The sequence below is a fragment of the Ursus maritimus genome, unplaced genomic scaffold (genome assembly GCF_017311325.1).
Source record: "Ursus maritimus isolate PB19 unplaced genomic scaffold, ASM1731132v1 scaffold_4, whole genome shotgun sequence".
Taxonomy (NCBI): Eukaryota; Metazoa; Chordata; class Mammalia; order Carnivora; family Ursidae; genus Ursus; species Ursus maritimus.
In genome coordinates this window covers 59,154,236-59,180,034 of record NW_024426552.1, presented here as the reverse complement: position 1 = coordinate 59,180,034, position 25,799 = coordinate 59,154,236, and the positions used below count along the sequence as shown (strand labels likewise).

At 40.7% G+C, this 25,799-nt stretch overlaps 1 protein-coding gene across 4 annotated transcripts in view; it reads left to right on the top strand.

The window, feature by feature from the left end:
• LOC103678802 (limbic system associated membrane protein) overlaps window positions 1-25,799 on the top strand; it is a 632,608-nt gene that overhangs the window by 583,207 nt on the left and 23,602 nt on the right. For 2 of the 4 annotated variants that reach the window (XM_008708224.2, XM_008708226.2), the window contains exons 4-6: window positions 5,990-6,124; window positions 15,570-15,690; window positions 16,156-16,304. In XM_008708224.2, the coding sequence (XP_008706446.1) occupies window positions 5,990-6,124; window positions 15,570-15,690; window positions 16,156-16,304 (405 nt within the window). Of the gene's footprint in view, window positions 1-5,989; window positions 6,125-15,569; window positions 15,691-16,155; window positions 16,305-23,148; window positions 23,185-25,208; window positions 25,651-25,799 lie in introns of those variants that run through there. The other 2 variants (XM_008708225.2, XM_008708223.2) reach the window with 2 other exon arrangements.

The following is a 25,799-nucleotide window of genomic DNA, read 5'->3' as shown; positions in this document are numbered from 1 at the left end:
GAACGTGATGTGCAAAAAAAAAAAAAAGTAGGGAAGGAAGCAAAGACAGGAACAGGTGAGTATGTCCTTAGGAAAAAAAAGAAAACATGAAACGTACTATGAGAACAGAAACTTGTTACAGCATTTGAAGTTAGCACAGAAAACTTCAAATGGCATCACTGATTTGCAATCCTTTTTTCTTTTATTTTTAGAGGTAGAAGTTCATAGCTTGCTTTTGCTCACCCTGTTCACTCTTCTTTCCAACCACAGGCCCACACAAACACATGCATACGAGCACACGTACCTTGCAAGACAAACTCCATTCCTTTGCTTTTCATTAGTCTTTATGTGTGTTTGTGTTAAAGCTAATCTGTTTACATCCCCTTGTAAATATTCAAATTTAGGAGAGTAAAGAGAATGTCAACTCCATTTCAAACCCACCTTCCCTTCTGTGAAAGAATGATATGCAGAGACATTATACTAAGACTCTTCTCAGAAGAGGGGGAAAAAATGATTTCTCCCTGTCCTAACATGTTTGAATCCTTGGAATGCTACATTTTTAAAGTCCTAAGACGCTCAAATTTTAACAAGTTTTCTAAATGCTATTTCCTGTACCTCAAATAAAGAAAAAGAAAGATATCATAATGGTTATTAGGATAGTAGTCTTTTTTTTTTTAACTTCAAATAGGGCAATTGTCATCTTTGGGGAATTTTCAAGAATAGGCCTGTTCTGTTTAGTAAGCAAATATTTGGGTGTTAGTGAATTTGTGTGCTGTTTCCTAAAAGTTCAAGTGAATGGTTAAATGTAAATAATATAATAGCTGTTTGTCTGTATGCGCACGTGTATGTGGAAAGGGGAACGACGGGGGTGGGGAGAGAGAGAGGAAGGAGAGAGAGGGAGGAGAGAGAGCAATGCCACGAAAACGTATTTGATTGCAAATGGCTGCTGGCTTCCAATTGCCCGGCTGACCCTGGAAACCTGAATCAGTCAGCATTTGGGAGGTGAACTCCACAAGTTTCACCAAAGCACAGGACTCGAAGCTGCTAAGTCAGTGGCAACTGGCATACTTGAAGTGCTCTGATTCCTGGCTGACTTGCCTCTACACTGGGGAACACAGAAGAGAACACTCTCGCCGTTAGCTCTAGGCCTTTCTTTCTGACTTATGAAGAAATATTAAAAGAACTAATATGTACAATTTGAGTAAACAGTGACTACGAGGGGATATGCTAATTATGTGCGAGAGTTTGAAAGGTGCACCCACTGAGGAGGACGAGAAGTTATTTAGCCTCGTAGCTGAAAATGGCCAGGAGACACGAAAGCACATTAAGCAAAGGGAGATTTAAACTAAACACCAGATCCCAGAATAAATATAACACTCGGCGACGTGAGCAGGCTTGTGGAAATAGGTTGAGATGTTTAAAATACCAAAATATTAAAATTTGCATTTCAAGTAAACATTTATGCCAGGGCAGAAAATAATAGAAAGGAACAAGAGAAAGGCCCACGTTGTAGCCAGAGGGCTTTATTCTGCCAGAGAATTCACAGCAGGTTAAGTGTCACGCTGTGGCCTGAGAGGTTGAAAGGTAGAGGGAAAAGGCAACAGGACCCTTGGGTTGAGAGCTGCTCGTCAGAGGGATCTGAAAGAATGGAGGGGGAAAGTGCCGAGGGGGACAGATACACAGGGGCAAAGGGAGGGGAGCAAGAGAAATTGAGCACATTTTAGAATTCTGACTCAAGTGAACAACGTGTCCTCGATGCTTTGAACAAAAAACTGCACTTGATCAGATAAAAGGTATATCACGGTGACTGTTTCCACCAGGGGCTCTGTTGGTATCGCCATACTTTTTTTTTTTTTTAAGATTGTATGTATTTATTTGAGAGAGACAGCACCTGAGAGAGAGAGCACAAGCAGGAGGGAGGGGTAGAGGGAGAAGCAGACTCTCTGCCAAGCAGGGAGCCCGATGCGGGGCTCGATCCCAGGACCCTGGGATCATGACCTAAGCTGAAGGCAGACGCTTAACTGACTGAGCCACCCAGGCGCCCTTGCCATGCCTTTTTTTGGAATGATAACTCCATACAGCAAATGCATCCTCAGGACACAGCCAGAGATGCCCTGTCCAGCTTTTCAACAGCACAGGACTCAACATACCCTCTCTTCCCCAGTGAAAACGTGCTCTGTGAGGATCACAACGAGCGGACTGATACAGCAGCTTCTCTTACAGAATTACTGAGCCACCTTTCAATACTTCATTCTCTTAAGCTGTATGACGTCTTGAATCTGACTCTAGTTTCTACTTGTGTTTCTTAGGTTAGTTCAGCTAACTCAACAAACTCATCTCTGCCAAAGCCTATGCAACAGAAAAGCTCCCGTTTCCTCTCAGATCACTGTGGAGTATTAAGAAATGCTCAAGTGAGGTGGGCAGATAATGTGTTGTGGGCAAAGTCTTCTGTGGGTGTAAGAAAAATAGGCTAACAAGAAGTGCCTTGGGGCTCCTGGGTGGCTCAGTCGGTGAAGTGTGGGACTCCTGATTTCAGCTTAGATCACGATCTCAGGGTCGTGGGATGGAGCCCCAAATTGGGTTCTGCGCTGGATGTGGAGCCTGCTTAAACGTTTTTCTCTCCCTTTCCCTCTGCCCCTCCCACTGCTCCTGCTCTCTCTTAATAGTAATAATAATAATTATTATTATATAATAATACATATTATTATATTTATATAATATAAATTATTATGTTTATATTATATAAGTTTATATAATATAAATTCTCATATTTATATTATATAATATTATTATTATTATTATTATTAAATTTAATTTAATTAAAAAGAAGTGCCAGGAAGTATGAGTTTAAACTGAAGGATCCAAGGGGTGAAAGAAGAATGACAAGAAGGGCCCAGAGGTGTTGTTTAATATTTTAAATTCTTATCAAGTTTGTTGGGTGGAGAAGACCATCTAGCTTCTCTTACCTGTATTTGTTTTGTAGACTGAGACTCCCCAGCCTACTGAAACAGCTCTGTACATGTGTGCTGGGGAACGAAGCAGTCATCGGAGAGAAGGAGAGCTGTCAAGGGAGAAGCAAAATGATCTTCCTGCCTTGTGGATGGGGCACATAAGAGAAACTCCCCTTCATCTTCAGTGGTATTGAGGGAGATTCTTCCTGGACATGTGGAATTGAAAATTCATCCCATGAGGCTCTGTTTTATTATCTGCTTACCGGAAAAAGTGGGATTAGTAAAACCTATATTAGAGTGTAAGAATCTAGATCCAAAACCCAATAAACACCAATTTATTTTCTCCAGTTCATCTTAATGTTTACCTTCATAGGCGCCATCTTCCCAAACTGGTTGGGCCTTAGTTGAACGGCTAAAAGTCATCTTTCCCTCTCCTGCAACAGGTTTCTATCTTTTAGAAATTCAAAATGCAAGGTAGGGATTCACTGCCCACCATTTCTAGGTATTTTATGTGAATTGAAAAGAATTCAGTGTTATTGGCTATCTCTAAGAAGACTGCCCTTGTTCTGTCTTTCACTGACAGCTCAGGACCTACCCAGGAACGAGGTTGATGGGTGTAGGGCCTGGCAGGGCAGAAATCTTACACCATTCAGAAATTATTGTGAACCCTTCTTTCTTTTTTTTAAAAAAGATGTTATTTATTTATTTTGGAGAGATAGAGTACACAAACGGGGAGGGACGGGGGGAAGGGCAGAGGGGTGCTCAGCGTGGAACCTGCTGTGGGGCTCTATCTCATGAACCTGAGATCATGACCTGAGCAGAAACCAAGAGTCAGACACTTAACTAACTTTAGAGACACCCAGGCACCCCATGCTCTTCTTTTACTACAGTCTGCCATTATTCTCAAAATCAGTAATGTTGTCTTACTGTCAATTCCACCTCTGCTCTCCAGATTTTTAAAAAAGATTTTATTTATTTATTTTTGCGAGAGAGAGAGAAAGAGAAAGTGGTGCACAAGGCAGGGGAGGGGCAGAGGGAAAAGCAGGTTCCCCCCTGAGCAGGGATCCCAATTTTGACTCAATCCCAGGACCCCAGGATCATGACCTGAGCTGAAGGCAGATGCTTAACCAACGGAGCCACCCAGGTGGCTGTGAACCCTGGATTTTTTAAATGAGTTTACACTTATTTTGGCCTGTAGTTGTCAACATTGCCATTTGTCTTCAAGGTATTTGCTTTTAGCTACAATATTTTAGCATCACTTAGTTGACATGACTCTCAGTCCACAATTGCAAGTATGAAGGAAGGAATTCTTTTCCCTCCAAGCCCAAATTCTTCCCAGCTCATCCAATACGGTGGACTATTACCCTTCCTAAGATTTCTGTTTTCTTTCCTACTACATTCTACTTCTGTAGCATGTGAGTCAGGTCTGACTGCTTCCCTGAATGTGGAGAAGAAAAAAGGTGAAAACATAGACAGGGGAAAAAAATAATCTTTTATAGATAATCTGCAGCTATTTATGTAATAGACTAATCCTAAAACATTTTCAGTAGAAACGTGCTAGATGATGTGCAAGACTCCACAGCCAGATAATTCTACATAACTACTGCCTTTTATTTTGGGGATTGCATAGTTTCCTCAACACTAGTGATAGTGACAATTGACAGAAGACTTGAAGCTCAGAATAGTGCTGACAGTTGTGTTATAGGATGTTATCAAAGAGGCCCTATGTTCTATTGGGAGCCTAGTTAACAGGCTTGGCTGACATATTTAGACAGTGAATTTGTCTCTGTGCTGACTGTTATGTTGATTTGGCCATTGGGGAATTTCCGGAAAAGGAAAACAGCTTGTGGCATTTGAGCAAAGCTATTAATTGGTACCATTTAGTGCGGGATGACCAAGAGCAAGATTTCTTCACAGGGCAGGACTGTGTCCTTTTGCACCCTGCCCAGCTGCTTCATCCTAACCCAGCAGCAATGGGGTTTTGTAATTTGGTGTAAAGAGAGTTCAATTTAGCTGGAGTTAAAGTCCATAGGCCTTTTTGGCCAAGCTCCTCCCCTGCTCAATCCCCTTTCCTCTTCACCTTCTTTTCCCTCCATTTCTTTTCCTCCCCTCCCACTTCCTATTCCTGCTCTTCCTATCCCCACCCCTGTCCAGGAAGAAAGTCATTTAATCAATTATACTCCACAGGAGAGGAAGTAAACAGGCCTACCTGTCTTGAAATTTCATTACTAAATGGACACATCCAAGTTTGTGGAACTTTCCAAAAAGGACCTCCAGACCCCTAATCCTAACTGATTAAGCCAATGATATTGAGCTCCCTACCACCCACCCCCATGTGCACAGTCTATCACAAAGCACAGCATCAGCAGCATATCTTCATGGATCTGGTTCCTAGCCTGAAAGTCTCAATGATGAAGCAGTTTGACACCGAGCAAGGAAACCGTAACTGCAAGACAGGGTTTTGAACATGACCTTTGTAAACAGAATTCCACATAATTGAGGGAGAAGAGTGAGTTTCTCAAAAGGAAACCGCTTTTCCTAATAACAACTTTGGTTGGAAGCGTGCTTTGCCACATGGTGTAACTGATGGTAACAGAGCTTCAATGGTAGCCCCTCTGAGCCCTTACAACTCTGTGCCCATCTCCCACTGTGTTCTGAGCCATAACCAATGCCTAATGGGTATAGATGCATAAACACTCTAGTTTCTTGACACTCAGTCCGAACAACTTTAAGTGGGACGTGTGTTTCCCCAGAGTTCCCTGACAGATTAAACCAAGTTACCTTCTGTGGGATGTGACCTGTACCCTCTCTTGGCTTCTTTCTCTTCCAGGTCCCATTTTCCTACTCACCTACTGGTTTTTCCTGAGAACACTCCTTCTGTAATCACATTCACCTGACTTTTTGTCTTAGGGTCTGCTTCCGTGGGACCTGACCTCAGACAAATGCATTGTCAAATTATTAAAAAGCCATATGCATTTACCGTTTCTGAAAAGAAAACATAGGTGTTCTACTGTGCATTGGAAACCTAAAAAACAATCACGCAAATCTCTGTTTTTCAGGGAGAGAGTTTGAAGGAGAAGAAGAATATCTGGAGATCCTTGGTATCACCAGGGAGCAGTCAGGCAAATATGAGTGCAAAGCTGCCAATGAAGTCTCCTCGGCGGATGTCAGACAAGTGAAGGTCACTGTGAACTGTGAGTACGGCAAAAGCCAGCAGGTGCTGTGTGCCCAGCGCCCACCTCCACCACGAGCAAGCGCTAAAGATCCCATTAGCAAAAGAACATTGCATTTCAAGCAGATGCTCCTGTAGTGAGGGATGCACATTTATACATTGGACACATCCAAGGGCAGGACTTGGCCTTTGAATTAGATAAATCAACTCTACCGACTCTAAATATAACCCATAATGCATTTAACAATACAGTCTGTCTTCTACTCAGACTACAGAATTAAGAAAACATGATCAGACCGCCCTAGCATTTCTGGCAGTCACTATTTTGGTTTTTGTGGAGAACAAGGTCACGCCACTTTGGAAAAAGAAACAATTCATATCTGCTTCAACTGGAATTTCTCTTATTGCATTGTTTATCAGAAGGCAATACCCCTTGCTCTGCTAGTGAACTAATTGGCCTTGAGAACAAATTCAAGTCACTGTGGTCAGGTATCACGTGTCCCTGATGGCTACCAGGATACCTGATAAATTAGGTTGGTTATCTATTTGTCCCAAAGTATGGGCATTAGAAACGAAGATTTCACTAAGATGCATAGGTAATGGGCATCCTTTGAACTTCGCAGATGAAAGGATCCTTAGATGTAGTTCAAAAGACGGGGGGCGGGGGTGGAGCCATATGATGTATGTCACCCAGCAAAGGAATAAAGAGAATTCGTTTACCCTGTTCAGTTAGGAGTGACTTTTCACATCATTCAAATTCGAGTTCCCACATCACACAATTGTGGCTAGTGACAGGGACAAAGGGACATCCTGACAGTTCTCCCTATGCATTGAGTGCACACACAAAGACATACAGATACATACCCTGCACACCATATATACATCTGTACATATAACACTCATACACGCATGTACACAGGCACACAGAGACACGTGCACAAGCACGTTAACCCGTATTTGAAAATATACTCTAGACCATGAAGAGTTACTTTCCATAATCTTAAGCCCTCCGTGCAGTTACCTGTGTACCAGCAAGTCTGTATAAAGTCCCTGTCACGGTAGATAGAATTGATTCCATTTTAGGGTTTGAGACCCTGAAGCCCAAGGAAGTAAAATTGCTTTTCCAATGTGGAAGCAAATATCAGAAAAGGGATTCAGGCTCTGGCCCGTTTGATTCTAAAGCCCATGTTCTCAGGAGGAAGAGGACGAGAAGGCGTTTTCAATCCTTCGTTCCTACTATGTGCAGCACTGCACTAACGGAATTACATTTAACTCTCACGGTAAACTCATGAGATAAACATCATTAGTTCGACTTTACAGATTTGGAAAATGAGGCATAGAGAGCTGAGGAAACTTTGACCTGGTCGATGCCGGGCTACACCATTTCCCATTGCCCTGCTTTAGCCTTGTGGCCTTCTGAGACGGACAGTGAAGTCTCCTTCACCCCATACCTAGAAGAATCCAGCACATAGGACTCTGCCGTACACACTTATGGCAATCATTTCCAAGAAGCAAGGGGTACATTTGATGAGCTCTGAAGTGCTTTTATCCTGTAGCTGTCTGCGATTTTCTTTTTTAGTAATAGAGTTTTGAAATGCCAGTATTACTATTCTTTTTCAGTGCTGGGTGTGTTTCAAAGACACATTAATGATCTCAATGTTATAAAATGCTTTAGGACCTTTTTTTCACATGAAAGGCGATTTCTCTGGGTGTTTATCTAAGTTTATAATTAGGTTAGTTAGGTTCTTTTATGTACACACAGCCATGCCATCATCGTCCACCTCTTCTCTGACTTTTAGAGTTCAGATTTCATTTTCTCTTAATTGACCTTCATCTTAATTAGATTTCTGAAAGTCCAATCATGGAGTACATAGAAAATATTTATGCTTCCATTGTGTGAAACATCAAAGTGGTCTGCATTGCAGATGGTTCCCAAGATCAAAGCCAGCCGCCTGGGCCCTATTATTATTAGCGCAATTAGTCTGACATTGCTCCTTCTTGACTGTCCCCATAGTGTAACTTAGAGCAGAAGAAAATACTGATAATTTTTAAGAAAAGGCTTCTATGAAGATGTGAGCTTTTCCTAGTGATGAATAAACCACGGAAGAGATAGACAGAACCTCAAGATTCTGAAAAGATATCTAATAACAAATTACATGGAGTTTTATAATGAGCTTAGTTAAACATACAGAATGTATGTCCTAACCAGCAGGACCTAGCACATACCTAACCTTATAAAAATTGCTCAGTGAATGTTGACTGGTATGAGTAGGTAAAAATGAGTAGGTAAAAAACTCACAGGTAGAGTCTCCCCTCTTAACATTTCTCCAAACTTCGTAAATGAGATCAGTCACAAATCAGGAAATATATTCTAATATTAGTTTCCTTGGTAATCACTTTTTTTTACCAATACTTCGTAAGCTGTGTTTATATTACATTAAAACAACCAGCCATTGTACCTGTTGTACTGTTCATACACTTTGTCCTATTTAAATGTAGTTGTATTAAGTAGATGACATCTCCAGGATTGAATTACAGAACCAGGTCTGGCTAGCAAAACTTGTTCCTACCAAGAAATATCCAGTATTACCTGCACCACTTCATCTAAGCCTACGTACTGTGAAAGTGTCCCATTATTTAAACTGATTCCTCTTCCTTTTCAAAACACAGGGTTTGGAATTAGTTCGGGGGATCAGGATGGCTAAGATAAATAATGGCTAAATAGCTTATTGTAATGAAACAGACCCTGAGTACCACTGAAAAAACATCCCAATGCTGGTAATTTTCTCCTACGAGCATTTCATTGATTCATTTACTCAGTTGCCAAGAGATATTTGTTGCAGGACACTGAGAAGCTAGAGCAGTGAACGTAAGATGTAGACACAACAGTTACTCCTGTTTACCTCCTAAACTGGATTCTGCAGTCTCTCCTTTTTACTTCTCTTGGCTAATCCTTCTCCACAGTTGGTCTATAGCATTGCATCTAGCCATGTGACATGCAAAATCTATTTTCTAAGTAGTGAGAAGTCCTGGAGTTTACAGAAGCTAAATTATTGACCTGAAATCTCTTCAACTAAATAAGCTTATTACCAGTACACTAGATAGGACTTCTGGTTTCTTGTATCTTACTTACAGTGCAGCTGCTCATTTCTTCCAGATACAATCCCTAGGGACAACTGTCCTTTTCTTACAGATTCCCCCAATTTCAGTTCTCACGGTGCATTAAAAGTAGCTGCTTATGGGTTTACCTCATCCTACTGCCCAGTATCCTGAGGATAATATCAAGTGCATAGTCAATGGTCAATGAATGCGGACTGTTAAGTTTATTCGAATTCTTCTTATACTGAACTCTTTTCCTATTTCTGCAGAAATACTCCTCCAAAGCTGCCCCCAACTCTCAAGCCTTTCCTCCACCCCATTTACCAGCTAATATTCCTACTTTCCATCTTCTCATAACGATGTCCCCAACTAGGTTCACACTACCATGCTCTAACTTCTTTTCCCTCTACTTGTCTCCCTTTAAACTCAGCTCTGCCTCCACGTTGGTGTCCAGAGCTAACCAACCCAGCACAGGGGGACGTGGACACTGGCATTTCTAAAGCTCACCCTTACATTTGATAGCCATTTATTAGAGGAGGCAGAGGTTACTTATCATAGAATCTACAATTAGGACTGGAGACATCCACTGTCTCCAGATAATATATATGCATCTTAACTGAACTCTTCAAAGCTTTGATTCAAAAATCACTTGATGGTGAGACTTCAGGAAAATAACTGCTCATTATGCAACCAGACTGGCTACTTTCTCTGGATATTCGTAGCCACAGCTACACATTCGCCATGCCAACCTTTAGTTTATTCTTTTATTTGGCACGGTTTCAGTAGAGACGTGTCCTAATGCTTAGGACTCTATTAGGGTACCTTTAGAGGAAATATTCAGTAGGAATCCAGAGTATTGCAAACTTCTACCATAACTTTGCAATGTGAACAAGAACCATAATTTTCTGAATTCCTTCAGAGTACCGAAACTGTGCTAGACGTTTTGGTGATTCACTGCAGTCATCACATTGACAGTGGCTAACCAAGGAGGATGGTGTATTGGGCCTGAGTTGCCCCAGCGAGGAGGTATTTACTTTATCACTGACATTATTAAGTATGTTTAGTTTAGTATTGCTGGGACATGGGGATTAAAAAAAAACATTAAAACATGGTGAGTTAGTTCTATTATTGTATCTAAATTCTCTAGAGATAGTACGTTTCTTATTGCCTCCAATCTCTGCCCTTCCCCCATTGGTCCACCATTACATACTAGCCCTGAAAGATAATCAAATCATCCCTCTGCAGAGAGGACAAAAACAGAGCTCAGAGAATATAAGCATTCTTGGCCATAAAATCAAAGAACTTGTGAGTGGTAGCTAGAATTGGGATTCTAACCCAGTTGTAACTCCAAAGCCCTCTTTCCTTCCAAAACACCATGTGAATAATAGTAATACAAATAATAAATACAAAAAATAATAATAGTAATAAAAGTAATCACCTCAGGTGTTACATGTGCTCTCATATACATTTCATTTGATCTTTACATCAAACCTATGAGACAGATCACAGGGGTCATCCTCCCCATGCATAGATGGGGGGCCCCAGGAGGTCAACATGTCACCCCTAGGAGATGAAAACCTTAGTGGCACAGGCAGAAATTGATCCCTCAACTCCTGAATTCTAATGTGGATTTATACCCCCTATGTCACTGGATGCTGTGCCCTTTTTGGTACCCTTTAATAGCACAAATAGAACATTTACCTTTTAAGCTACCAACATGTTCCCCTAAATGGTATTTTTCTCTATTAGGAATTCATTTCTCTTTAAAGGAACTCATTCAAATGGAAGCCCAGAGAGGTTCAGAGCATGGGCTTCAAACATGGGTTCAGATCTAGACTCCATCAAATGCTGGCTATGTGAATTTGGACAAGTTATTAACCCTCCGTAGATTTGTCTTCTCATTCATAAACTAGGGTTAATAAGCCTTATCTCTGACAGCTATTATTTGGATGAAAAAAATACCTAAAGCCTAGTAGAGTGCTGATACATGGTCAATGTCCACAAATTGAGACCTTTATTAAGAATTTTGTTCTTTTATATTATTATTCCAAAAAATCAGGATGATTAAATGAATGATATTCTGTTTGCTAGGCCACGGTCATTGTTATCCTATTCATTCTAATTGAAAAACTCTTGTTATTGGTGATATAAGAAGAAGAAAGTCCTTATTAATATTTTTAGAACCCAGAATTTTGAAGTAATGAATACTGGAAGAGTCCTTTGAAAATTGTAGGCTATTCCAAAGTCACATAAAGAATAACAATGAACTCTGTGCCGCATTTTTATTAAGCCACATTTTTATTATAACGATATTTTGAGCATGGACATCTATTATTCTAACTATACTAGGCATGCTGCAATGTGATTTGTAATAATTTTTCTTAGCCTCACCTATACAAAATTCATTACAAATGAATTTTGAAATGTTCATTCCAATAAGCCATGAGTGAACAGACCTGCACCATTGTGTCATCTGAGAAATATTAGGAACAATGACTTCTTTGTACATTTATCATTATCTGCGAGTTTACCTTGGTAGGAGAAACTTCCTAGATTTTCAAGGAGAGAAGCAAGTGTTTGGCCTTTGTAATTGACCAGTGTCATCCTATCCCCAAATTAATGCACCTAAAAGTGTTCAGCCCTAATTCGCTGTCACTCTTCCCATACTGGCATCTCTGAGGAGCTAATAAATAACTTACTACATAGTTATTCAGGTTCTAAACAAATGGAGAAGTAAGTAAAGGAGATGTATGGGAGGCCCAGTTGCCCCCATTATTAGAGATGAAGATGGTTAGAGATAGTACTTAGTGTGGGTGACTTATCTCCTCAAGCATGGCAGCCCTGGAATGGGGCAGGCCTACTCACCGGAGAGCAGGAAGGAGAGAGCCCGAGTAAGACTTTAGTGTGGAGAAGCAGAGGAGAACCCATGTTCCCTGCCAGAAGGTTGGTCCCAAAAGGAAGCAAGGAAAGAGATTAGCCAAAAAAAACCTCATTTATTCTTCCCACATTTTTCAGTCAAAATCATTCTTTCCTTGTGGGTCTCTGAGCAAGGAGGTATACTAAATAAGCTCCCACCACATAGAAGGAAACATCCAGAGTAAGGAAGAACTCTCCCACAAAACTGTACAGGCGGGACCTGCATCCCTGGTCCCATGGTGGAGGGACTGGACACCCTGTACCATGGCATTATTATGTTTTTTTTTTTTTTAAAGATTTTATTTATTTATTTGACAGAGATAGAGACAGCCAGCGAGAGAGGGAACACAGGCAGGGGGAGTGGCAGAGGAAGAAGCAGGCTCCCAGCAGAGGAGCCTGATGTGGGGCTCGATCCCATAACGCCGGGATCACGCCCTGAGCCGAAGGCAGGCGCTTAACCGCTGTGCCACCCAGGCGCCCCATGGCATTATTATGTTGAGGTGCCACAGCCATGAGTTCCAGAAGTGGAGGTGATGGAAAGTGTGGAATCGGACCCAGGTTAGGGCTGGCTTAGCAAAAAGGTAGTCATCATTAAGGGTTTGTCACTCATAACCATGTGGCTCCAGAAACTCACAAACACTGGTTAAAACTCATTTTAAAAACTGAGAAATTAAACAAGTCAATAGAATCACAAGCAAGATTATCTCTCTGGCCAGCATGCTACAAATTGTGGAGTCATTGGCAGCTTCAGAATCGACTACAGTGAAGAGGTGAGGATGGGAAACTAGTATTTGTTCATGGTCATCATTTCTCTTCTTATGTATCTTTTCACAGTGGATGGTGTCACTTAGATGCCAAACCCAGAAACTTGGGTGTTACCTTTGACACTCCTCCTTTTTTCCCTCATCCTTCACATCTATTCTTGCCAATTCTGAGGCTTCATATCTGTCCATTTCAATTCTGTCCCTTCCCTTCCATCCCCTTTATCACAAACCTAGCGCAGGCTATTTTGGGTTTCTTCAGTACTCTCAAAGTGGACATCCCTTCCTCTGGTTCCAGCATTTTATAGATGACGAAGGTGAGGTGATGTGACCCTAGACAAAGCACTATCTTCTGTAATGAGGAAGGACAGTGAGGTATAGAGCCTGGATTTGAGCTCATGTCTATCAAACTTTAAATCCAAACACTTAACCTCTGTTCAGTGCTCCATCTCTATACAGACGCGTCCCCCACCAACACCACAACCACCAATTATTCCATTAACTTTGAAACTAATGTGCTCTAATGATCCATATAGCAAATCACCAAATGAAAGAATTTTAAGTGGAATCTTGGTGATCATTTTAAGCTAACTTGTTATTTTGAAAGAAAAGAAAGAAAAAGATCAAACTAGTGCAGCCAGTTGAGCAGGCCGTAGTTCTAGGTAAGAGAGGAGTCAAAATCAGACCTCAGGTTTCCTGTTTCTGTTAACCCTAACTTCTAACTCATGGAACAGATAAACAAGTTATAATTTTGAAAGTTAGTAATTTAAGGGTTAAATGAGTTATGGGTATGAACATACACTTGGGTCATAATGATACCAACTGCCCATTTGTGAAGGATGGGCAGTTTTGACTAGAATTGTTTGTTTGGGTTTTTTTTTTTGTTTTTTTGTTTTTTAAAGCTGGAAGGGATACTAGAGGTCATTAAAGTGTAGTCCCCTCACTTTATAGGTAAGAAAACCAAGGCTCAGTATGATAAATTATGTGATGGGAGGTCCACACAACCAAACTGAAATTAAATTCCAGGACTCCTAGTTTCTTTTTTTTTTTTTTAAAGATTTTATTTATTTATTTGACAGAGATAGAGACAGCCAGCGAGAGAGGGAACACAAGCAGGGGGAGTGGGAGAGGAAGAAGCAGGCTCCTAGCGGAGGAGCCTGATGTGGGGCTCGATCCCAGAACGCCGGGATCACGCCCTGAGCCGAAGGCAGACGCTTAACCGCTGTGCCACCCAGGCGCCCCAGGACTCCTAGTTTCTAATCCAGGGCTCTTTCCACTCATCTGGCTGCTTTTTTGTGTCTATACAAAAATGAGTAGATAGGTCTAAAATAAAACAGCCACCTCCACCACCCGCTTTGGCATATCTGTCTACACACGGGCTGGTGATGCTGATCCAAACGTGCTTTAACTCCTCCTCTCTCTGGCAGTGATTTCAAGATGTCCAAACTGATGTGAAAATGAAATGGGAGAGAAAACTGCAGACTAACTTCATGGTTTTGTGCATCATTTTAAGCTACGAAGATCAGAGTCTTCTATAGGCAGGCAACTTGGAAAATAGTTTTGAATATGAAGACAAAAATCAAAAATGAGTGAGCCGAACCAAGTGCTGAGGAGTAGAGATTTAACTGAATCTTGTGTCCTAGAGTTGACTTTGCTAATTTGCTAAATAAGCTTTCTCCTCTACAAAATCTAAACAGATTGTTTGGGTCTATTTTTGACTTATGCACAGAGCCAACCTGCCATTTTCTGGCAAATGGCCTTTGGGTGGAAACGTCTTTTTCTCCTTGAAGGTCCATAACCTGTACAAATACAGCATCATCAAGCCAGGAGCTTGAGTCTACCATCCCGGCTCACTCATGTGGACCCATAACGCGTGTTGCACCCTCTGTAGGATTGTTTGAAAGAATCATGGCAAATTAGAATATCACATGTGTTTCTGAGCTCATTCGAAGCCTGCTACAGCTTCGCAGGCCCAGTTCTAAGCAGAACATATCGAATGAACAACTGCCAATGAGCACAGAAAACTGACAGGCCAGGGAGGCTTCACTGCGGCAGGCAGACTTGCACTGCCCACTCACACACAAAAGCACAAGTTACTTAGGTCATAGCAATAAAGGAACACTTAGGAGAAAAAAGGTAAGCATCTAACACTAGTTTGTTTGTTTTTTCTGAATTCCTGCAACAATATCAGGCTGAGCTTATGTTGGGAGAACTTGAATCCTCTTATCACTTTCACCAGACTTCTTACTACCATCTCAAACTATAACAATAATGATGATAATATGGATGATGAAAAGAAAAATGTTCAAATGAGACATTTAAAATCCCAAGTCCTTTAGTATCACCACTTAATTTATGAAAAGAAAACACTATGTAAATATTATAATCTATGGTTAAAATAATCGATGGTCTATTGGAGTAGGGAAAATGAAATCCTAGATTCCATTGCCATAAAACTCTGTTAAGTGTCCCATTTAAATAAAGCAAGTCTACAGTTTCATTAATCATCTCTTATTTTTATTTCATTTTCTAGTGATCAGTGCCATTCAGCTGATCACAAAATTCATGTAAATGAGGCTTGAAGACTATTCCTTTCGTGCAGCTCTCCAGTCAGATAGTCCTTTCTGAGTGCATGGAAATTCTGCAGCACCCTCTGACTCTCCCGTCAATCTGTGCCTGTCTTTTCTACAGATCCTCCCACTATCACAGAATCCAAGAGCAACGAAGCCACCACAGGGCGGAAAGCTTCACTCAAGTGTGAGGCCTCGGCAGTGCCTGCGCCTGACTTTGAGTGGTACCGGGATGACACCAGGTATGTGTCAAGTGTGCCGGGCCCCCTTTGCTCTACTAGGTGGTCCTGGGGACAGAACCAAGCCCTGCTGTCATGATGTGGGTTTACACTATTCAACTCTTTGTTTTCTAAATCTCTTTCTCAAGTGCTTTGGGGCCTGTAGCTCTTAACCCAAAGCCCCAAAGCATTCAGGTTACATGCAAAGAGGGAGGGAGTTGGCTTAATGGGTAGTTTCCACCAGCATGTCTTTCTTGCCGGTAGCAGAAACCAAAGCCCGATGAAACTCACCCATTCCTGAGTCTTCTCTGTCAATGGACATTGATTCTGATGATGTGGGGCTGCATGATTCAAATGAGGAATTGAGCAGGAACCACAAGCTCTAACTACTACATTTCTTTCCATGTCCTCCAATATCACGATGAAAAAAGGATTATTGCACCAAGTCTTCATGAGTGTCTTTTTACTCTTCTGTTTTTGAACTTGTAGGATAAACAGTGCTAATGGCCTTGAGATTAAGAGCACGGAGGGCCAGTCCTCCCTGACGGTGACCAACGTCACTGAGGAACACTATGGCAACTATACCTGCGTGGCTGCCAACAATCTGGGGGTCACCAATGCCAGCCTAGTCCTTTTCAGTAAGTATGCCAAAGCAGGGCCTGGCTCGGGGGAACTAAGTCAACTGAGTTCTCCAGTGGAAAACTTGAAAATCACTCCCTTACCTTATCATTTACCTACCTATTAAAGGTAAAGTTACACCAAAAATAGGAAGATAGTCACTGAAACAAGAACATAGGCCCTCAATCCCTATGCATAAGGCAGGATTTATAAATGAAGTAAACTCTCGATTTCCCGGCTTACTTTTGCTAACTACCTTTTTGTGTTTTTTTGTTGTTGCTGGGTTGTTTTTTCATTTTTGTTTTTTGTTTCATTTTGGGTTTTTTTTCCCTGGTTGATTTAACTGTAAGAATATTCAAACAACAGAAATCTCTTTAGGAACAGAGGTGATGTAAGATCCTGGAAAATGGATGGCAGTTTAAAAATGGCCCTAGTGAGAGTGATTGAGGAAGAAAAGTTTCATGAGGATGGATAAGGTGCTGGGAGAAGGGAGAGGCTGGGAAAAGAAAGTGTATTTTTAACAACACAAGAGAAACGGTGGAGTGAATGATTAAAACATGATAGAAAATCTGAAGGAGGAAAAATGGTTGCAGAAAGGTTTCCATATGACAGCAGGAAACATTACTTATCTGACATATTTTTGGAAGAGATAAAATGGTAGGAGAGAGGAGCTTTTCCAAAGACCAGAGAAGATCCTAAGGCAGACTGAGGAGGCCTCGGTTGTTCTAGCTTCCTGGTGTTAATAGGAGAGCCCATCTCAGAGCCTGGCTCTGTAGCAGCTATTATGGTCAGCTCTCTGACCCCCTGCCTTGCTGGCCCTGAGGCTATGAGCGTAGACACAAATGCCCTCTGGGAAACAGAAGTATGACAGGTAAAATTAGGAGAAGATGATATATTTGGAATAGGAAAGCAAGTCTACAGTTTCATTAATCATCTCTTATTTTTATGTAGTTTTCTATTGATCAGTCCTGTTCAGCTGATCCCAAAACTCGGAATAAGAAAATGGAATTTGGAATAGGAAAACGTTGAACAGAATAAGTAAAACAAATAAAAGAGTTAGCACATGCTGAGCCAGAAAGTTCATTTGGACCAAAAGAGAAAGTCCAAAACCTTTACTCTTATTATTTTGAAATAACAAGCCACTAGGAATTTTTTTCTGCACATGTTCAGTTGGAAAAGCTAGAAATACTATGATGACCAGGAGAGATGTCTCCATCTTGCTTTATCCGATTTAGATGAGCCTACAAGAAAAAATATATATATTTTTTTTAGGAGAAAAATCAATTTAAGTGAGAGTTCTCTAGAGATGCAGTATTAAAGCCATTTTATAACTGCTCAAGATCCAGCTCTGCTTATAAAAAACAACCACCACAAACTATTCCAAATTTGGCCTTCAGTTTCTCATCCATAACTCCCATTGACTTCAACCTATAACAGTTTGAAGGGATACAGTCATACAAATGCTTGAAGTTTAAAATTCATATGAATTTTAATATGAAGTTTAAAATTCATATCCCTATTTACTTGTCTCCAAAGACCAAACATCAGTGTTCTCTACTTCAGCTGGAGACACCAATATCTCAAGACACTTGAGAAGGTATTTATTAAGAAATGTAGTTACTTGTTTCATTCTTGACATCAGGGATTCCGTAAGTGGGGGAAAACAGCCTCAACTCTAAATTTGAGATTCTGACGTATCTAAAAACAACATACACTTAATAAGAGGTTCTATAGGAACAATAAGAGGTTTTATAGAAAAAAGTGGGACCATTGGGTTAGAGAAAGTGAGCCACTATAATTTGCATTAAAGTATCATTTTTTTGTATCCCTCCTAGAAGTGTGCTAATATATTTCAAATAATAAAGAAAATGACACCTATAGACTGAGAGATGAAGATGAAGGAGGATGGAAGGGTGTAATACTTGAGAAGGAGAAAGCAAGGGTGGGCTAGGTCAAAGATAGTGGAAATACTGCTAGAGTTGTGGTGGTGGTGAAGGCAATTGCCCTATTCATAAAAGTTCCCTTTAAGGACCCCCCACAGTAAAATTAAGAAATGCCAAGAATCTTACAAAATTTCTGTTTGTAAGCTGAGAATCACAGACTTGGGCAGGTGTATCATAATTGTATTGTCCCAATGACTTCACAGAAGTCACCTGCAATTATGCACTTGAGAAGTGCACAGCACCATGATTAATGGTGCACCATTTCCCCGTGGGTCCACACTGCCCTCTGCAGAACAGCCCTCCCAGGCACCCGCTCTGCATTTGGCAGCATGTGCATCAGCATTGGGTTTGGAACTGGTTTCCCACCTTATGGGGAAGTTTAGGAGGCATCACGATGAAAATTAGTGGAACTACTGCCCTCTTTCTTAGACCCAAGACCTAAATATGGACATTTTTAATGGAGAAGCTGTGCTTCTTACCTCACAGGAAGGGCACTTCCACCATGCCCACCCCACTGTGACCATTTAGGTTTAGGAGACCCCTTGTTACAGCCATCATAGCTGAATCCTTGGGAATACAGCTCTATGGAACCCTATTTCACACAGGCAAGAGAGAAAGAGAGAAGGAAAGGGAGGGAGGTGGTGGGGAAAGAGAAAGGGAAGAGAAGGGGGGGTGGAAAGGAAGTATCTGTGTGAACAGATTGCCCATTACTTGGACCCCAAGTAGCTGGGTTGAATGGGAAGAAGGAAGACACTGCTGGTGGTGGTACTTTTCCACAGAACAGGGTCAGGAGGGGAGAGACGCTTGGGAGGGGCGGCTGCAGCAGCCCTGATAGAGAGCACTGTGTGGGCAGCGGGGTGCCGTGCTGACCCAGCCGGTCCAGAGCAGACGAGGCAGCTGGTGAGCTGTTGCCAGCCGGAAAGAGGAAGCAAGGAGAACTGGAGAGCCAGAGCCCCTGAAGAGTTCGCGATTCTCCGTCTTCGCTGGGGTGTCAGCACATTTTCAGTGTCCACCTCAGTGACATGTGCTGACTTTTTACACAGTGTCAGTTTGCGGTCACTGATTCATCTTGTCCTCCTCCACATACATACATATATACACGTCTCCACTCTCTGTTCAAATACTGATCTCCAAAGGGGTCAAAGTAATTAAATGAAAGTGCAAGAATACACTGTATTCATAGTAATTTTTTCCTAAGCCAATGGAAGCACTCCTTTCTCATTTGTCTCCTTCTCCACACATTCCAGCATTGTCTGTCAAGAATCGGTACTACCTCAGGCTATAGTATATCCAAGTTTATATATTTTTCTCCATCTTGGGAAACGCATTACATTGGGCTATTTTTCTGAACACATTAACGCAATGGTACAGTGTGTACAGGCAAAGATTCGGCTCCATAGTCCTTGTCAGCTGTGGAGATACGCACCACATGGAGGAAGATTTCTGTGGATGCCAGGAGAAGGTCCGTCCTCAGCATATGGAACATCACAGATTCTGTGTTTGCACACTGATGACTACAGTGCACCCACAAAGGAAACCTATCTTGTTTCCATGCTTATGCTGAGTTACTTTTAAAACAATGGATAGGGAGGCAGGATAGGGTGATGATTTTAATGTGGTCACTTCTGACCAAGTGAATTCTTACAAGGGCCTCTGCACATGTACTAAACACTTACCATACATGATCTCATTTCATTGTCTAGACAACCCTAGTAGGGACTCCTACTTCTCCATTATACAAAGAGGTTAAGTAACTAGAGCAAGTAAGTAAAGCTGCTGGGATTTAAACTGGGGTAATCTGTTTCCAGAATCCAGGCTCTGGATCAATAAGTTATCTAGGTTTGTGCATGTGGAGAAAATGTTAGGAAATGTATCTTTTGTTGTTTGGCAGTGAGGAGACATATAATTTCTTTCTCCTTTCTTCACTTAGTGAGGTCTTTCCAGGACTAAAGACTGTTCTATCCCTGCCCACCTGAGACACTGTGTCTGCCACCTCCCATTTCCATTTCCATTAACCCCCACCAACAAAGGTCCACTGGATTAGTTAGATCTTTGATTTATCTTTGGCACATTGAGATTCCTAACTAATATTCCAGCCTAGTGATCAGTGCTTGACCCCAGGAGGGGAATATCCCCACATGTTAAAGGACACTCCCCTAATCAGTTACCTTCCGCTTTAGAGCAATGTGTGGGTTGGGAAGGCATTTTGAAGCTATTAAGTACAAAAACATAAACATTCAAAGAAATCTACACTGAGCCATACCACATCAGTATGTAGGAGGTTTTCAAATTTTCTTTTTAATTTTAGAAGATCATTAACTTGTAAACCTATACTTGATTAAATTTCAAGTATTACCCAAGCAACCCAGTGCTGGAGAGAGCCCTTAAAATGAGGGCCTCCCCCACTTGTTTAGAAACCGTTTTAAGTTATTACCTTGGGGGCTCAGGGTTTAAATAGACACCACTTGATGATGCTAGTTAAGACTTGGCAAACCTCTCTACCAGCTACTTCTGGATGCCACATAATTAAACAGTGTGAGCGGCTATTGGAACACTACCCACATGTAGTTTGGAAGACTGGCTGCAAACTTTTTACAAGGGCTCTCTGTGGCTACAATAAGAAATAGGTGGGCATTGGGACTTGATTTCATTTCAAGCATGGGTGTGGAATATGCTGACTTCCAGAAAGTTTACAGAACATCTGCAATACCCATTGAAAAATAAAAGAAAATCATATCTGAGTTAATAAATTACCTCCATATATACACCTTACCATCAGCTCTAGCCTTTGTCGTTTAAGTGCTTTTAATTCAGAGGTTTTTCTTGTTAAGTGTTAATGCCCCATTTATCTCATGGTGTTCCAGGAGAATCAACCAATAACACACACACACTTAGCAGATAAGAAACCGATGATCAGAGTTAAGGGTCTAAGAGCCACAGCATATATTTCTGGGGTCAGCCTTAGGGCTCTGTTCCTAAAACCTTCCAGTCAGCTGCTAAGCTCCGCTGACTTCCCCAAATGTTAGCAACCAACAGACAAAGCACGTAGCAGCAAAGTTCCTGTCCTCCCCGACTTTTGAATTTCAAACGTTGAAGAATTTCTTTTTCATTTTAAGTGGCATCATTTCACTTTACAGTCTTACAAGAGCCCACAAACGCTGGCATAAATTATAAAATGCAGCAGAGTGATGGTGGAGGAATAAGGATAAAGAGCTGGGATGGGGAAGCATCTAAGGAATAAGTCCGTAAGATGGAATTAGAGAATGAGAGTTACTAGTGGTGCATGATAGGGCTGCGACGATGAGAACAGGGCGGAGCTAAGATGATGAGAACAAGCCCGGAAATGGTTGAAAAGGCGATGAGAGGAGGGCGGGTGCAATGATTTTCGCAATATAAATGGTCTTGTGGAAACGAGGGCAGAGTGCATTTACCCAGCTGTGAACAGTGTGATGAGAAAATATTAAGCTGAGTCATTTAAACAGTCTGAATAATAATAGTAATAATAAAAATAAAATACAGTTGATAGAGTATCGTATGGGACAGTAGTCTCCAGCTGCTGCATAAACGCTGAAAGCAGTTTAGCTGTTTATTTTTGAAGCTGGAAACTTAATACCAAATAACCAGTGGAGGTTTAAACCATTTTTCTACTTGACGCTTGTGTAACTAAGACACAATTGTTCACTGCGCTATTATTGACCTGTTCCATCTTAATGCACTTAGGAAACTTTGGCATTTAAGCTACAACTTTCAGCCAAGCTAGAGAAAAGCTCACTCTGCAAGGAGACCGGGTTTTCTTGGCATCCAGATGTACTGAGTGCCCAAATTCCAGGCAAAATATACTCTTGCTAAACTTACGGTACCGTACGAGACGGCCGGCAGATCAAATTTGAATATGATCTTGATTTTTGTTTATTTCAATTTATCATGAGTACTTATGTAACCAAACGGCTAGGAGGAATATAAAGTGCGGGCTAATTCTATTGCACCGGGGTTTCCGGGCAGTAAGTAATGCGTCCTATCCCTAATACACCATTCTGCCTCTGGAAGAGCCTCAGAGGAGGATTTAGAGTTAAACCTGGGGTTTTGATAAGATAAATAGAGGCTTCCTTAAAGCCTGAGCTCCGCCTGCACATTCAATTTATGATCAGTAGCTTGGGGATGGGACCGTGAGGGACACGTAAGCTAAAACTCAAGTGTTCAAAAAAACACTTCATCTTACTCAACAGGATGTATCATCAAGTAAATTTGATTGGTTGATCAAATTTCAGGTGAGATTGTATTATCATTAGAGGGTGGTATTAAAGAAAAGACAAAATAAAATTATATCATGCCAGTTTACTTATTTCCTTGGCATTACTCTTGCACTGGTATTAGTAATATGGAAGTAAAAACCTGAGGGAAAAGTTGAATTAGTATTTTCCAAAATAAATTTTCCACATACTTGGCTAAAGCTGATATGAGCTGTAGGGCTCAGGGAGAGGAAAGGAGTCCTTAGCTATCATGGGTCCATCTGTCATGAGTTAAAGAGACCAGAACCAGGACGAAGTCGCGTGACTGAATGTGATCACTACCAATTTAAATACCCTCCACCCAGCCCTCCAAAAAAATCTATAATTTTGGTGGTAAGTTTTTTCAGTGTAGGGTAAGATCCTGTTTGTAGGGTTACCACAATAAGATGTTGTTTCCTACTCTAGCTAATTTTTTTTTAAAAGGCTTTAGATTTAAAATTTTACTAATAGCTTTCTGATACTTTAGTGTTGGCAAGAAGAACAGACAAATGCTTTATGGGAGATATAATCCTATAAGCATGGAAATTCATCTGTTGTATAATTATCTGAGTAGCTAATATATACATATAGAAAGAGATACAGATATAGATATACATAAACTCTCCATGATGCTTACTATTTTTCCCCTTTAGAGCGTGTTTCACCCACAATCCCCCACCCCATTCAAGGTCAGTATGATTTTTATGACTGTAGTTCTGTTGCTGGGTCATTCTCCATCATCTGTAATATGCAAAACACACAACGGGGAATACATATTCACAAAATTCACATACAATGGAAATCTTTTCTTTCCTTTAAACCTTCAAAAGAAAGTCAATCAATTGTCCCCACACCAGTTGATAGGCTCGTAACAGATCTGTCATCTGACTCAAGTTGGTCAGTTGTTGGCGAGATGATGCCAAGCTCAGAAAGCAATTTTCTCTTCAGTTAATATGTATGACAGGTAACTGTGAACTCACATATTTGGAACACAGCCCGTTCTGTTCTGCAGCTCGTAAAAATACGAACCCTCTAACTGACCACCCTCATATTTGGAGGCTTATACAATCTGCATCTGAAGTCCTTGGTATTGTGAAAATGAATTTATCTAGTGCGGTCAAAGTTTGAACTCAGCCAGATTACAAGGACCTTCATTTTTCTTAAAATCTTGGCCAATTTGAGGGCTTTTCCTTTTAAACATAACTATTTTAGAAAACACAAATGAAAAAATAAGGTAGTCATTCTGTATTCCTTTTCATAAAACTTTCCACACACTCAAATTAAATTTCACCTCCTACATTACATTTAGATGCAAGCTGCAGCCCCAGCCTTCTAGCTTAAGGCTATTTAAAGGCAAATTGGCAAATAAAATTAAAACAATACAAAAAATCTGAAATGAAACCAACCTACCATTGAAATTAAATTCCAGAAAAGTGATTTGCAAATAACACTCAAAGACCTGAGAAAAAATGGAGAGTAGGCCATGCGGGGCCTAGTGTGGAAAAAATAAATCCAATTAAACAAGATTATTGTATACACTGTGAAAGAGTGTGCTCAGAATTAAAGGTAGGAAACTGATGTTTTTTTAAGTTTGAAGACGGATCATGTATCATTAACACTCGTCCAAACTAAAAATTAGGCCAAAATTGGGTGAGGATATTCAGAGTATCAATAATGTGATGTTTTGCGTATGTATGTATTCACATATATGCAAACTTATTTTAATTATATTTGCAATGAGGATTTCAAGGTTTTAAGGATCAACTAGACAGCTTAATAAAAAAGTTATTCTTAAATATTAAGAAGGGTCCAAACTATTTTTAGAAGAACTGTTGAATAAAAGTGTTCCCTAAAACATTAATGAAATCTGTTTCTTATCCCAGCTACTAAAAATAAGGCTTAAAATGTGCCTGTTTTTTAGACTTGACATGAAACTTAGTGTTCATGGAAAATATCCCATTTTGAATTTCTGACATGCCACAATTATTTTAAGACATTTGTCTTCTAGTGTTGCTGCAGAGATTGACACCATTTTATCATGTTGCCATCTTGCAAATATCTTGATGTGACAAACATATACATACGCATTTGTCCCAACGGATTACATTTTCAAAGAGGTCATGCTCCATCCAAGATGAGCTTTGAACGTTGTCACTACGCCTCTCTGTGTATCCTTTGTGAGAGCAGTTCTGCAGCCACAAACTCAAATATTTATCTGATCATGCTTTATGATGTATATAACATGGGACAAAATGAAGTCAGTCACGATTCACAAAGGACAGCTGTTGGATATTGAAAAACAGTCTGGACCAGGAATGGAGCATGTTGGGTTTTGTTGAACTTGGTATTTTCCTGCAAACTGAATTGTTGATTGGAGAATGACCCTAGTTTGATTTTACGTTGTAGATAGACTGTAGATAGCTTCTTTAGATCCAATAGTTCTAGAGAATATGGTTTGTCTCACTACTAATACTTTGGGCTTCTGCTGGTAGAAATTGAAAAGCTGTTCATGGAGACTTGGCATAGCTGATGTGCGAGGCCAATAGAGAAAGATAATGCCCTCTTAAGTTCCCTGTGTCTTACAAGGACTTTAACTTGTAAAAAAAAAAATCCTTTTTTTTCTCTTCGGTCCAGTCAAGATGACAGCCCATGTGAAATGCAATTTTCCATGGAAACAACTATTAACATATAGGATCCTTAACTCTTTTTACAGTGCCACTGGAGTACCAGAGTATCTGTGAAAAGCATGTCTGCCTCACTTTGGTCATATCTACAGCACAAAACACCTTCATTTAAATACCGTATATTATTATTTGGTAGAATCCTACGTCTCAATCCTGAAGTGCTTAAGGTGTCTATAAGCAGTCGGTTGATGCAAAGGTCCTTTTCCATCCGCCCATCATAAAAAAAGGGAACCTTCCCCTCTTATGTTCCAGTAACAGAAATTCATGTTTAATTTCAACTGCTTCATTGTAATATCTTTCATTGGAGGGTCTCCCGCACCCCCACCCCCACCCCTACTCTCTACAAGGCTCATCAAGCTGACTGGGGATAAACATCAGAGTCGCAGCAGGAATGCAGTCCTAAACCCCTTCAAGCTGTGATTAAACAAAAACAAGGCTCAATAAATCAAATGTATTTCTCCCGGGTTTCCTTCATCATATTGCTTGATTTTCTGCAGTGATAATAATAATACTGGAATTACACCAAAGGGTAATTTGTATTGTCTGTGGCCAATCAGAAATTTTCAAATGTCCTTTCCTATTCAGCCAAAAACAAGACCAAAAAAAAAAAAAAAAAAAAA